Source organism: Tachysurus fulvidraco, chromosome 6 (genome assembly GCF_022655615.1).
Source record: "Tachysurus fulvidraco isolate hzauxx_2018 chromosome 6, HZAU_PFXX_2.0, whole genome shotgun sequence".
Taxonomy (NCBI): Eukaryota; Metazoa; Chordata; class Actinopteri; order Siluriformes; family Bagridae; genus Tachysurus; species Tachysurus fulvidraco.
Genome location: NC_062523.1, coordinates 31,040,055 through 31,054,483, shown reverse-complemented (window position 1 = coordinate 31,054,483; position 14,429 = coordinate 31,040,055). Strand labels below are relative to the sequence as shown.

Here is a 14,429-nt window from a genome sequence, read left to right as displayed (position 1 = left end):
GTCACGGGGAGCCTGTGCCTATCTCAGGCGTCATCGGGCATCGAGGCAGGATACACCCTGGACGGAGTGCCAACCCATCGCAGGGCACACACACACTCTCATTCACTCACACACACACACTCTCATTCACTCACACACTCACACACTACGGACAATTTTCCAGAGATGCCAATCAACCTACCATGCATGTCTTTGGACCGGGGGAGGAAACCGGAGTACCCGGAGGAAACCCCCGAGGCACGGGGACAACATGCAAATTCCACACACACAAGGCGGAGGTGGGAATCGAACCCCCGACCCTGGAGGTGTGATACGAACATGCTAACCACTAAGCCACCGTGACCCCCCCAGCAAACATTAATAAACAAAATGAAAATGTTGTTATAACTTCATTGTCTTTAGTACAGTAGCTTTATAAATCATATATTTAAGGTATAATGTCAGGATGGCCGAGAGGTCTAAGACTCAAGGTTGTAACCTTCCCCTGTTGTAAGGAGGATTCTGGTCTCTGAAGGTTGTTGAACGGAGGATCGGGGTTCAAGGTCCCAGCAACCTGACCCCAACCTTCTCAGTTGTAATGCTGTAATGTATACTGTATGTGGCCATAATAAAGGTTTCTATGCCTCTATAAAACAATATCCTCACAAATATGCCACTGTAGTCACTTATCTCCGTCATATCTGTCTCAGTCTGTTACAGAATAAATATGATATCAAAAGCCATGATATCTCTTCACACAATGGTGTTCAGTGTCACCACACAGTGTTGATCTCACCACAGAGTATGATTGTGATTATGACATCTACTGGGGCATCTGCTGATTATGACATCTAATGGGGCATCTACTGATTACGACATCTACTGATTATGACATCTACTGATTATGACATCTACTGGGGCATCTACTGATTATGACATCTACTGGGGAATCTACTGATTATGACATCTACTGGGGCATCTACTGATGATGACATCTACTGGGGCATCTACATTAAACGGAACTAATTGTCACTTCCCGGATAATTTTACACATGGGATTTTAACTAAAATGCCTATCCAACCTCTGCTGTGATGAGACGACCTGATCGGTAACGATGCTCTAATATCCCTCAGCGCTCTACCGCCTCTATTCCTGCTATATTCCCTGTCATTATCATCATCATCATCATCATCATCCAAGCTTTTTGGAATCATAGGAATTTTATCTGCTTTTTACCGGCATCGGTTTGTGCCATTTTTATTTTTTAATTATTTTCAACCACTGCTTTGTAATGTGATGGATGTTTATTTATTTATTTATTTATTTATTTATTTATTTATTTATTAATGAGTGGTTGAACATCCCAGAGACACAGTATGTAGGCCACTGCTGAGAAGGAATCTGCTGAACTTGGAATAACTCAGCAGGAAGTCCATTCAGAACATGCTCCATCCAGCACACCTGGAGGTTACAGTCAATCCTTTGCTCAAAAGCACTGGAAGGTGTTCAGTCGAGGTGTCTGAAGTTTCAGCAATCTTCTTTCAGCATAGTAACTTCTATCCTATGAGATAGTACGAGATTTCTTTGGAAGTTTTTTTAGTTAATATCTTTTTTGTTTTGATTTGTTTTGGTTTGTTTTTTTTGCTAAATACCAAAAGATGTCACCTTCAAACATCTTCAGGACTTCCTGTTTCCTGTTTTTAAGGAAGTTGATTCAAAACGAACAGTACGCTAATCATCCGATTTTTGCTAACATTACTATCGCTAAATTGTGAAGTACCTAGCTAATTTAAATACTTGATTTATTCCTAATGTCATGACGGTCGACCGTGAGGCCGGACAACACGAGGTCCTGTTTAAGCTGCTGTATAGAGGCAGGAGTTTAGAGCTTATTGTTGAAACTTCGTGGTGAATTACTTGGCAATTTGCACTAAGCAGCTTCTCCAGCATGAAGAACGTGAAGTGGTTTTCACTTAAGACAGCTTTTAGACATAATGCATGGATACAGGATGTAGAGTGTGTAGCGTTCGAACCCCAGAAAGCTCTATTTCTTCATCTCTACCTCACCGTCTATCATGTTCAAATGATTGGCAGCCAGCGAGTCATTGACTGACCGTTTGGGAAGCAGAATAAAAAGGCTTTGCTGTCTACGGACCCATACGTTTACCCATGGTCCAAAGGTACAGGGATATGACAGTGCAGGCATACAGTACATGTGGACGCTCTTCCATTAAATTCAGCATCTTTCCTTACATCATAGAGAACAGCTTCGAGTCATCTTTACCCTCAGTACAATACAATACAATATTAAGAGTGATTCTTTTCCTCCGAAAAGCTTCGTGAGCGACTTTCATTCTCAGTAAAGAGTTTCAGGATAAGAATGTTGAGAGATTTTTTAAAACCCTATTCGGACGGGATTAGTTTTACGTGGGGACGTGGGGTAATGCAATTTTACCTCAGGATGTCTGTAATATTAATTGGCCAATTCGCACGGGACAAGACGTCTCAGTAAAACTAGCAGAAGTGGGAGGGGTAACTCGCTTTACGCACCACAGTAACCTCCTTGTCGTCATGTGCGTATGACGTCGCTTCCTGTTATCACGTGCGCAAACAGACAACATGGCGTCTCCAGGCTTGAAAAACGCGCAAAAACTACTTTTAAACAGGAAATGACGGAATTTTACCGTACATATTTACAGCGGGTTGATACGGACGGGATCAGTATTACCTGAGGTCATTTTTCCGGACCTTTTTTACAGAAGGTAAAAGTCGCCGGAATCTTTACCGACATTGTCCGTAATGATTACCGAGATGGCGCATTCGGACGGGACTAAAATCACCGAGAAGCTCTGGTAGTAATTACTTTACCCCCCACATCCCCACGTAGAACTAATCCCGTCCGAACAGGGCTTAAGAGACCTTATTTAGCCAAATATACAATTTCTTCTGAGGAGGATGCAGTAACAATAACAGTAATAATAAGAAATGTCCATGAAGTGACCGCTTTTTATGTTATTATTACTGGGCAAGAAAACACAAAAGGAAAAACTTCTTCATTCTCAAGCTACATGTCTACCTTCCAAAATGTAGTGACCATACTGTATATAATGCATTTTTCAGAAATGTTTGTACACACAATAAAGCTAGGCACTAACCGTATAGACATGATGTAGGGAATATGACTACGATTGTTGCAGAAAGTGCTTGCTTTAAAGGGTAAATGGTTAACACATTAACTTAGAAAAATAACAAGAACCTGTTACCGGACTTCCCAGGATGAGTCACGATTTAAGCATCGGCGATAAGTAGAAGGAAAAAGGAAGTGTGGGACACAGTGATGAAAGTGCTTATTCACAACAGTCACAACGACACGTAGTGCGAACATGTGAAAGGGAGAGAGAGAGAGAGAGAGAGAGAGAGAGAGAGAGAGAGAGAGAGAGTGAGAGAGTGAGAGAGAGAGAGAGAGACGGCTCTGGGAATAAAGGAACTCGAACGCTGACTAAACTAAACACAGGTAAAAGACTCGTACGATTATAAACTAAAACCACTGAGAAAATACTGCATCTGTAATTTATGTATCTGATTGTTTTAGACGTGCATTTTAATATAAATATTCAGCAATAAGTAGATTTATAATGTATAAGACAAGTAGATTTATTTATTAACATTTACATGAGTTTGAACATTAATTAATATATTTAACATTTTCTCTCTAGTCAAAAGGATGGACACACCTGCTCCAAGAAGGGCTTTTAAAACCATTTTATAATAATAATAATAATAATAATAATAATAATAATAATAATAATAATAATAATAATAATAATACAACTGTGTAATAAGATATATGGAGTTGCCAGAAAAAGTGTTGTTTTATTATTTCCTCATTAAATGATTGGTCCTGATGCTGAAATAATAGTAAATTAACTTTCCAAAATATTCACTTTGTTCTATCTGTGTTTTAGATACTGTATCTGTGGGTCAAATGACTCCGGTAATGGAAGTTAACGACAACGAGACTGGTGTGTGTTTGTCTGCTGATTTAACTATAAAGCATTATTACCTTCCTATTATGTATGGGATTATATGCGTGTTTGGATTTGCCGGAAATCTCATGGCCATCATCATTTACGTGGTCAAGCTGAGACCTTGGAAGAGTGGGAGCATCATCATGGTGAACCTGGCGATAGCCGACTTGCTGTACGCTCTCGGCTTACCTTTCCTCGTCAATTTCTACGTCGTCGGGAACTGGAGGCTGGGCGAGTTTATGTGTCGCTTCCTTCGCTTCTGCTTCCACTTCAATCTGTATGGTAGCATCCTCTTCCTTACATGTCTCAGTGTCTTCCGTTATGTGGTGGTGGTGCACCCACTTCGAGCAGCTCAGGTCCAAAGGGCTTCTAGAGGTGTGTCTGCCTGCTTGGCTATTTGGGCCATCAGCCTGTTGGAGATCGGCCCGATGCTCAGCATGATCACGACCCAGAAATATGGTAACACGACGGACTGTTTAGACTTTGCCAGCAATGACCCAAATATGGTGTGGTGGTATGGTTGGCTACTCAGCGTGTTGGGCTACTTACTGCCCCTGGTTGTGGTGTGTTGGTGTTATACACGTATCAGTGGTACACTGGGCAAAAGCCTTTCAGCATCTAGGCCCAGCAGGGTACGAGCTCACAGACTCACAGTGATTACCTTGTCTGTGTTTGTCATGTGTTTCCTGCCCTACCACATCCTGAGGCAACTAAGAGTGGGCAGTCTGAGGAGCAATGTGACATCCTGTTTGCAAATGAAAATCATCAACGATGCCTACATGCTTTCACGGCCGTTGGCAGGCCTCAACACCTTCTTCAATCTGGCACTCTTCACCTTGGCCGGAGACAAGTTCCAGCAGGCCTTCTACAGCCTGATCTGCAGAAGGAAACCTAGCATGAATAACGTGGCAGTGATCTCCTGAAGACCTGAGAATAGACCTTTGTCGGACCCTTGAACCGCATCACAGAGCTCTGAATCTGAATCGTATTTACTGTATCGACAAAGAAATCACCTGAATTCCAACCGAAGCAAGAAAGATTCAACAGAAATGATTAATGTTACTTTGGCATAAAGGATTGAGCTCGTTTGTCAAAGACTGAAAGGGTAATTAAATGCACTGGTAGGGCAATTACCTTAGACCATCATTTCAACGTTTGTATTGAGAAAAGAACAAACCTTCTTCAGTGGTTCAGGACATTTACACAAACATCAGGAAACATCAGGAACCCAAGTACCTTTGTTCAGCTATTAGGAATCTTTTTTCTTTTTCTTTTTCTTTAGTTTTGTTCACATGAATATAAGAATTATTATCTAGCAATACATCAATCATAAAGCTAAATGAACATCAGCTGATTAAATTCACCAATTCACCATTTTACAACCTGTAAACAACGTAAAAAATGAATAAATAAATGAATGCCTTGTGTGTGTGTGGAGTTTGCATGTTCTCCCCGTGCCTCGGGGGTTTCCTCCGGGTACTCCGGTTTCCTCCCCCGGTCCAAAGACATGCATGGTAGGTTGATTGGCATCTCTGGAAAATTGTCCGTAGTGTGTGAGTGTGTGAGTGAATGAGAGTGTGTGTGTGTGCCCTGTGATGGGTTGGCACTCTGTCCAGGGTGTATCCTGCCTCGATGCCCGATGACGCCTGAGATAGGCACAGGCTCCCCGTGACCCGAGAAGGTCGGATAAGCGGTAGAAGATGAATGATCTTTTTTCCTTTAAGCCTCCACGTGTACCCTGGCAATTTGGGTTTAAAATAGCACGGGCTGACTGTGGGAACGAGCCACCGAAGAGAGAGAGAGAGAGAGAGAGAGAGAGAGAGAGAGAGAGAGAGAGAGAGAGAGAGAGAGAGAGAGAGAGAGAGAGAAGGTATTTCTGCTGATTTCTTCACAGTAGATGAATCACACCACCTGATGAGCTCAAACTCACTGGCTATCCATTTGCCCTGCTAATTTAGTGCAGTGTGTCACCACTAAACAGTTTCCTGCAGGGGTCACTGGCACACAATCCACATCAATTTGTGTTTGCTATAATTCACTTTCCTTGTTTGGGCAAAACTGAGCTTCAGAAACAGCAGACGTGGGATAAGTAATGATTAATAATATTGTTAATTCGAGTGTGTTTTTGTGGTTACATTCATTCATTCATCCATCCATTCATCTTCTACCGCTTATCCGAACTTCTCGGGTCACGGGGAGCCTGTGCCTATCTCAGGCGTCATCGGGCATCGAGGCAGGATACACCCTGGACGGAGTGCCAACCCATCACTGGGCACACACACACACACACACTCTCATTCACTCACACACACACACTACGAACAATTTTCCAGAGATGCCAATCAACCTACCATGCATGTCTTTGGACCGGGGGAGGAAACCGGAGTACCCGGAGGTGTGAGGCACACGTGCTAACCACTAAGCCACCGTACCCCTTCTGGTTTGATTCAGTCATTTGAAAATAAATATGATGAATTGATGCCATCTTTACTGGAAGATAATTATTTATTTCTTTAATTTTTTTTCATTTCATGTACTGTTTTAATGGGAAAGAATTTTCGAAACACTTCACCAGCGTGACAAAGACGAGAGTGGGAAACGTCATCGAACGGCAAGGCCAGCGTGCGTAAGATATGCAGTCTGTTGTTTCATTAAACTTTTATTTGTGCCTTCAGTCCAGTTCAATTCTCTGTAATTCTATTGGCCCTTTTTACGCTTTATGTTGTCTCTAATTCACTGAGTCACCGATGGGAGCTGTGCCACAAAGCCCAGCACTCCGTCTTCAACTTTCACACACTGGACAAGTTCCATCCAGAAGAAGCAGAAAATAGAAATCGTGTGTGTGTGTGTGTGTGTGTGTGTGTGTGTGTGTGTGTGTGTGTGTGTGTGTGTGTGTGTGTGTGTGTGTGTGTGTGTTCAAGGATGCTCAAGTATTTTGGTGATGCAGTTCAAGTTTAATTTTATCTCTCACCCCTTCCCTCCCACCACCCCTTCCCTCCCTCCCTTCCCTCCCCAACACCAACATTAGCTACCAATAAATAACTGATTCTACATCTGCATCTTTTTAGAAGATCGTTTTAATTTTCATTCGTATCACCACCAAATGATTTCCAAGAGATTCGTGATTTCTTCATAGTATATTGCACTTCAGTGACCAAAACGGTTTGAACGCGTAACACCGATGGCGACGATTTCATCACGTCACACTTTGTCTCACTCCGTCTCATACACACGACCGTACAGTCTCATACACGCTCACGCTAACACAGACGTCATGTTTCTCTCTTCGCTCGCACATACACTGTACACTGTGGCGGGCCGTCAGCCCCGTACAGAGCGGGCGACGTAAACAAACCGCACAAACACAAAGCAGCGACACACAATTATATTCTGTTTGGTGATTACAACCAGCTTGTGTTTCATTTTCCATTGTTCAGGTTTTTTTTTTATATATGATGACTCCCATTACAGAGAAAGTGTAAACATACAGTACAGTTGTGTTAGTGAACGCAGAGCTAAAGCCTAGGGTGTGATCTTGTTCTGTAATGTGACTGTATGACTGGCATCTTTCTAACGCTCGGAGTCTTCTTCATGAGCTCATGTGTATCTGTAAGTGACAGACGGGAGGAGGACGAGGAGGAGGAGGAGGAGGTGGGAGAAGTCTGTCTTACCTCGAGTACTTTCCATTCCTTATTATAACCGCTTTACTTTCTCAGCACGCGTTCAAAGTCTAATAAAATTCAATGTACGGGGAATTTCAGGCAATAAATTCGCTAAACATATCCAAAGTATCCAAACGTAGGTGTCTTTTTGTCGTGTACAATTCATTTAGCATCTCGAAAACACCTTTATACGTTTGAAAAAAACCCCAAAACAAATCCCGAACCCTGGACGATCTGAACGTCGGTTTCGTTTTTCGACGGAAAGTGTTTTGAATAGTTTTTACTATATTATACTTACATGACTTACACTCCGACCACCTACGGCCATGACGGAGGACGTGGCAGTTTTTCTGTCTTACTGTATCCAGACATAGTGCATTTCTGTTTCTGCATAGCATTCATTTGTAATTATCAACACTCCTAACGATAAAGGATGAGCCCCTAGAGAAATGATCGCGTCCCTAATAAGCCTCGTCCCTTTTGGAACGCCACTGCATGAAGAATCTCCTTTATATTAGATTTATGTGTCTGAACACTTTCTTTAATTAAGACCTCACAGTAGAGATCTTCTCGGGTCTAAAAAAAATCTACCCGACCCGAAGTGACCCAAATCACTTTTTACCCGAACCCGACGTGCATATATATATATATATATATTTTAAGAAAGACCTGACCCGAAACAACCCGACCGGACCCGAATGTTGCTTTAGTGGATTCAAAATCGATTGACAGGTCTGTTTCAACGAAAATTAGCTTACCGCCAGCCACACGTCACCAGTCACACGTCACCAGCCACATGTCGCAAGCGGTCTTGGCAAACAGACGAGAGGTCAGAAAAAGACACGAGTCGATGCACACACACGAGATACAGTAGTTCGGGTCTTCTCGGGTCCGTTCGGTAAAAACACATTCGTTTTAAATAACCCGAGACCCGACGTCGCTATTATTATACCCGACCCGTGTCCGAGGTACACGTGAAACTTTTAGACGCGAACCCGCCCGGACCTCGGTTCGGACCTCGGGTTTTCGGATCTAAGTGGACCCGTGAAGACCTCTACCTCAAAGCTTCACTAGGGTTAAATGCAGAGACTTTAGAACATTGTTTTTTTTTTTCTCCAACCAAAACCAATGTGTTCATGAATGCTGTGTTGAGTCCATGTAGTTTCCATGGTATTTAGCAGAAGGACTCAGGAAGTCAATAATGTTTACAAGAGCACTTGTTCCAAAACCTCCCGAATCACCTCTGATACACGAGAAGAATCTTACAGACAGAATCATTACAGCAGATCTTCTTCTGCCAAAATGTTCTAACGCTCAAAGGGCAAGTTAATGGCACAAGAGCCGAAACTTCAATTACATTTTCCACATCGCATTAAATATTGTTAATATTAAAATTTTCGTTATTACTTGCATTTTTTTTTAGATCTTCAGGCCTGACATTACATTTGCACATATATGTAGTTTCTCTTGAGACAAACGTGAACCATTGCGTGAGGTTTCTATCTAATCGTTCTGTCCGTTCTTTTAAAGGTTACCGATAACTCTGGCTAACTGTACGTCCTTTTTTATTTTGTCTAAAGCTATGATTTTATTTTGCATAGAATCTTATATATTATATTAATATATATATATTGTATATAAATGTAAGAATTTTCCACGTTAATTTTTACAAATATTTTTTGATCTTGTTAGTGTTTTAAAATCGATTTTAATCAATTTGGTCTCCTGCTTTAAACGGTGAGTGTCTTTAGTGTGTGTGTGTGTGTGTGTGTGTGTGTGTGTGTGTGTGTGTGTGTGTGTGTGTGTGTGTGTGTGTGTGTGTGATGACGGATCACTTCTGGATGGAAATCTAGGCTCAGGTTCAAAGACATCTTCACATAAAGCCACATACTGTACAAAGACACCTCAGGGGAAGATGTTCTTCTCCCGCTGTGCTTCAGTGAAAGGGAATAGAAAACCTTCTGTGTTCTGTGTTTGCCCGTCTGTGTGGTCATTTGAGATGCCAGTCTGTGTTTAGGAAAATTTTAATGGCAGAAAAATCGTCTGTACCCATGTTTTCAGCTACCGATGTTGCGTTGTGTTGTGTGCGTGTTTAAGGAATCATGTCTCAATGTGCTGACTGGAACTGCATCTCAAACACAAAAAGAAGAGAGAAGAATGAATAAGAGATGAGAAGATGGCCACCCCATGTACAACTTGGCTCAGTGTGCCTTTCTGTAAAGAGCATCACCAGCGTGCCACCTGGCTGGTGTAGTCCTCGGTGGTGGCAGGCTGTGACTGCTTTTCTTCCCACTGCCTTTTACTCTGGTCATGTTGCCAACGCCGCTCCTGCCTCTCTTGTTGGCGTGCGAACTGCACTCTCTGCAGGAATAGTTCCTTGGCAAACCTGTAGAGTTGAACATCCAGGAAGTTGAGGCGTTCGATTCGCTGCCTGACGTCTTGCCGTAATTCCACGCCAGCAGCGCGCGTGCTATTGAGCTGCGTAAATGCCGCGATAAAGTGCAGCCGAAAAGTGCGCTCGAACAGGTACTGGGTCTTACGCTGGAACTCGGTCAGTCCGTAGAAAGCCATGTTTTTCAGATTGCTCATGGCGCTGGCGAGCAAGATCGCACCACGCTCGCGCTCACCCATGGACGAGAGATTGTAGCAGCCGACCAGGCTCAGGTCGGCCAGCATGCGTACCTGCCGGTTGTTAGCCAGGTTGTGTGGGCATGCCATAAATTCTCCCAGTGTCACACCTGACCAGTCATCACCACTGTAACACGGGGGTAGCTCGGCCTGGGTAGGCGCGCGCCCGTCGCACATATGGAGAGACGTTTTCCAAGTGGCGCCACGCTGCACATGCTTCCATTCACTCAGATAGCGTGACACCGGGTCCCGCAGCATGGTGATGTAATAGAAGTTCCTGCAATAGACAAAGCAGAGGAAGGAAGTTTCAGACATCTGCTGTCATAATGTTAAACAGTTTAAAATATATGAACCTGATCAGTAACATCACTCATTCACTCATTCATCTTCTACCGCTTATCCGAACCTCTCGGGTCACGGGGAGCCTGTGCCTATCTCAGGCGTCATCGGGCATCGAGGCAGGATACACACTGGACGGAGTGCCGACCCATCACAGGGCACACACACACACACACACACACACACACACACACACACACACACTCTCATTCACTCACACACTACAGACAATTTTCCAGAGATGCCAATCAACCTACCATGCATGTCTTTGGACCGGGGGAGGAAACCGGAGTACCCGGAGGAAACCCCCGAGGCACGGGGAGAACATGCAAACTCCACACACACAAGGCGGAGGCGGTAACAGAACCCCCGACCCCAGAGGTGTGAGGCGAACGTGATAACCACTAAGCCACCGTGCCCCCCCCGCCTTCAATAACATCAATCAATTAAATTACAAATTAAGTATCCAGAAGCTTCGCATAATCTTTTCTTCCTTTATTTTTTTTTCCTTAACATTCCCTGACAGTAAGCTGAAGGCTTTATTACTGTGATCAGGTTGTTCATGCTTCAGCTATCCTCACATCTCAGTCCACAATTCAAACAGCGTAATTCACAGGATGCTTTTAGGAGAGCAGCTGTTACATGAAACATATTTTACACACATCGGCGCTCCTAACGAGACAGGCTATCTGCTTTATTCTCTGAAATCCTGGAATGACTGTCGAACACGGATGAAAAAAACCAGAACATTTGTTTTAAAGCTGTAATCCTTCGGCGCGCACGGAGGCAAAAGGAGGACGAGATGCAAGACGGAAAGAGTCCTGGATTCGAAACTATAATCTAGAAATAAATAGTTATTTTTTTAAAAAATTCGTTTACTTTCCAATTTGTTGTACTGAATATAAAAAATACGACGTGCACGCATCATAATAAACTATTACAAAAAATGCATCGCACCAGACGAAAAGGATTAAATGATAATACACTGGCTTTTATTTTATGAATAAATGAATGCACAATGCAGCCGTAAAAAGGAAAGAAAGAAAGAAAGAAAGAAAGAAAGAAAGAAAGAAAGAAAGAAAGAAAGAAAGAAAGAAAGAAAGAAAATGAGAATAAATCATGGAGATTTTTGGGGAAGGAAACACAACAGAAACGAAGTTCTACATTACGTCGTTACGTTAAGGCTACCGTAAAGCTTTACACTTCAGTGCCGAGAGAAAGTTCTTAATACCTCAGTAAAGGTCCGAGCGAAGCCCAAGAACCCCTAGAGGAACGAGTCAGAAGACCCGAACCTGCAGGTGTTTTGTGCAATGAGATCCTGAGAAGCAGTATTTCATGCTCTGAGGATAGATCTCCTCTGAGCTGGAGAGAAAACGGACTGAAGGCAGCATGTCTCATGTTTCCCCAGAGAGGAGATGATGGTTGGAAGAAGTTTTTCTCTTTTCATCTTTATCTCCCTCAGGCGAAGGTGGACATGACGTATGGACATGAAGGTGGACATGACGTATGGACATGAAGGTGGACATGACGTACGGACATGAAGGTGGACATGACGTATTCACTGCACTCATACACATTTCTGCCCAAAACCAAACCTTCTTTTGGGCTCTTTTTTATTTTATCCTTTTTCCAGAGTCAAGAAAGAGACTCAGATGGAGGTGGGGGTGAAGGTGGGGGTGGGGGTGGAGCTTAGTGTGAAAAGCAGAGATAGGAGACTCGAGTCATAAGACATATGACTTGACATCAGACTTAAATCGCAAATTTGCGACTTGAGACTTGCTTGACAAATATTAAAAAAAGACTCGACTTTGACTTGACATTCATGACTTGAGACTTGACTCAGAGATGACTCGAGACAGACTTAAGTCACAAATTTGAGACTTGCTTGACAAATAGTAAAAAAAGACTCAACTTGACTTTGACTTGGCATTCATGATTTGAGACTCGACTCAGACTTGAGTTAAATGACTCAAAGATGATTTGAGTCGGACTTAAGTCACAAATTTGAGGCTTGCTTGACAAATATTAAAAAAAGACTCGACTTGACTTTGAGTTGACATTTATGACTTGAGACTTGACTCAGACTTGAGTTAAATGACTCAAAGATGACTCGAGTCAGATTTAAGTCGCAAATTTGAGACTTGCTTGACAAATATTAAAAAAAGACTCGACCTGACTTTGACTTGACATTCATGACTTGAAACTCAGACTTGAGTTAAATGACTCAGATATGTGGGACTCGACTTGACTCGAGTCTGACTTAAGTCGCAAATTTGAGACTTGACACTTGCTTGACAAATATATAAAAAAAGACTCGACTTGACTTTGACTTGACATTCATGACTTGAGACTCGACTCGGACTTGAGTTAAATGACTCAGAGATGGGGGAATCGACTTGACTCGAGTCAGACTTAAGTCACAAATTTGAGACTTGAGACTTGCTTGACAAATATTAAAAAAATACTCGACTCGACTTTGACTTGACATTCATGACTTGAGACTCGACTCGGACTTGAGTTAAATGACTCAGAGATGGGGGAATCGACTTGACTCGAGTCAGACTTAAGTCACAAATTTGAGACTTGTTTGACAAATATTAAAAAAATACTCGACTCGACTTTGACTTGACATTCATGACTTGAGACTCGACTCGGACTTACATGTGTGACTGCAACATCCTACAGCTGCTGACAAAACCACCACACTTCAGGTACAGGACTGAGACACAGGAGAGAGGTTCGTGTCCCCGCTTCAGCTTCACATTAACTCTATTCAGGAACATTAACTCGTCTGAATTATCCACGTATGAAGCATAAATCTGGGCACAGCTTGATTCTCCGTATCGTTTTCTGTTCTCATAATGGACGCTTGAGGCCTAATTGCTACTCATAACTGCCACTTACTGAAGACCCCGTTCACCACAACAAGGCATCATTTGGCAATGATGGTGAGCAGAAGGGACGGAGGGGTATGAGGGTAATATACACACACGACAGAGCTGTCAGGCACTAGCCTGCGATTAGTACAGTGCTTTTGGCAGTTAGATCCTAGCTCTTGCTCCTGGAGTGTCTGAAATGCAGACACGCTCTCATTAGTCTGTCTCCGGCACAGAAACACATGCAGCACGCGTTGTTGGAGCAAGCCGACTGTGAGGGGAAAAAAGAAACCCGAGCCGAACACCATCAGTGTCACGCTGCATTAACCTCAAGCCGTTTCAGCAACGCTATCTGCAGCGTCTGTGAATAACACTGTGAGTATAAGCGATGGAGATGAACAGAATTCCTGCATTGAATGAGCTTTCAATATTTTGACAATTACATTTTTTTACAGGAAACATTTGTCATCCTAATGAATCAAGATACAGCATCACATAGTGCATTAAAAAACACACTTTCCTTTGCTTTCACTATAACTACACTATAACTACACTACACTATAACTACACTATAACTACACTACACTATAACTACACTATAACTACACTACACTATAACTACACTATAACTACACTATAACTACACTATACCTACACTATAACTACAGTATAACTACACTATAACTACACTATACCTACACTATAACTACACTATACCTACACTATAACTACACTATACCTACACTATAACTACACTATACCTACACTATAACTACACTATAACTACACTACACTATAACTACACTACACTATAACTACACTATAACTACACTACACTATAACTACACTATAACTACACTATAACTACAGTATAACTACACTATACCTACACTATAACTACAGTATAACTACACTA

At 42.5% G+C, this 14,429-nt stretch overlaps 2 protein-coding genes across 2 annotated transcripts in view; one reads left to right on the top strand and one right to left on the bottom strand.

The window, feature by feature from the left end:
• Nucleotides 1–3,409: 3,409 nt before the first annotated feature.
• Nucleotides 3,410–4,931, top strand: LOC113646317 (2-oxoglutarate receptor 1). Its single transcript, XM_027152527.2, has 2 exons — nt 3,410–3,494; nt 3,946–4,931. The coding sequence occupies exon 2, from the start codon at nt 3,966–3,968 to the stop codon at nt 4,929–4,931; it is 966 nt and encodes a 321-aa protein (XP_027008328.1). The 5' UTR covers nt 3,410–3,494; nt 3,946–3,965.
• A 4,477-nt stretch (nt 4,932–9,408) lies between these two features.
• hs6st3b (heparan sulfate 6-O-sulfotransferase 3b) overlaps nt 9,409–14,429 on the bottom strand; it is a 53,638-nt gene continuing 48,617 nt past the window's right edge. The window contains exon 2 of the mRNA XM_027152393.2: nt 9,409–10,575. Coding sequence (XP_027008194.1) covers nt 9,897–10,575 — 679 coding nt within the window. The 3' untranslated portion in view covers nt 9,409–9,896. The remainder of the gene's footprint in view (nt 10,576–14,429) is intronic.

Coding starts and splice junctions, on each gene's coding strand:
- LOC113646317 (XM_027152527.2), top strand. CDS start 3,966: ATGACTCCGGTAATGGAAGTTAACGACAACGAGACTGGTGTGTGTTTG.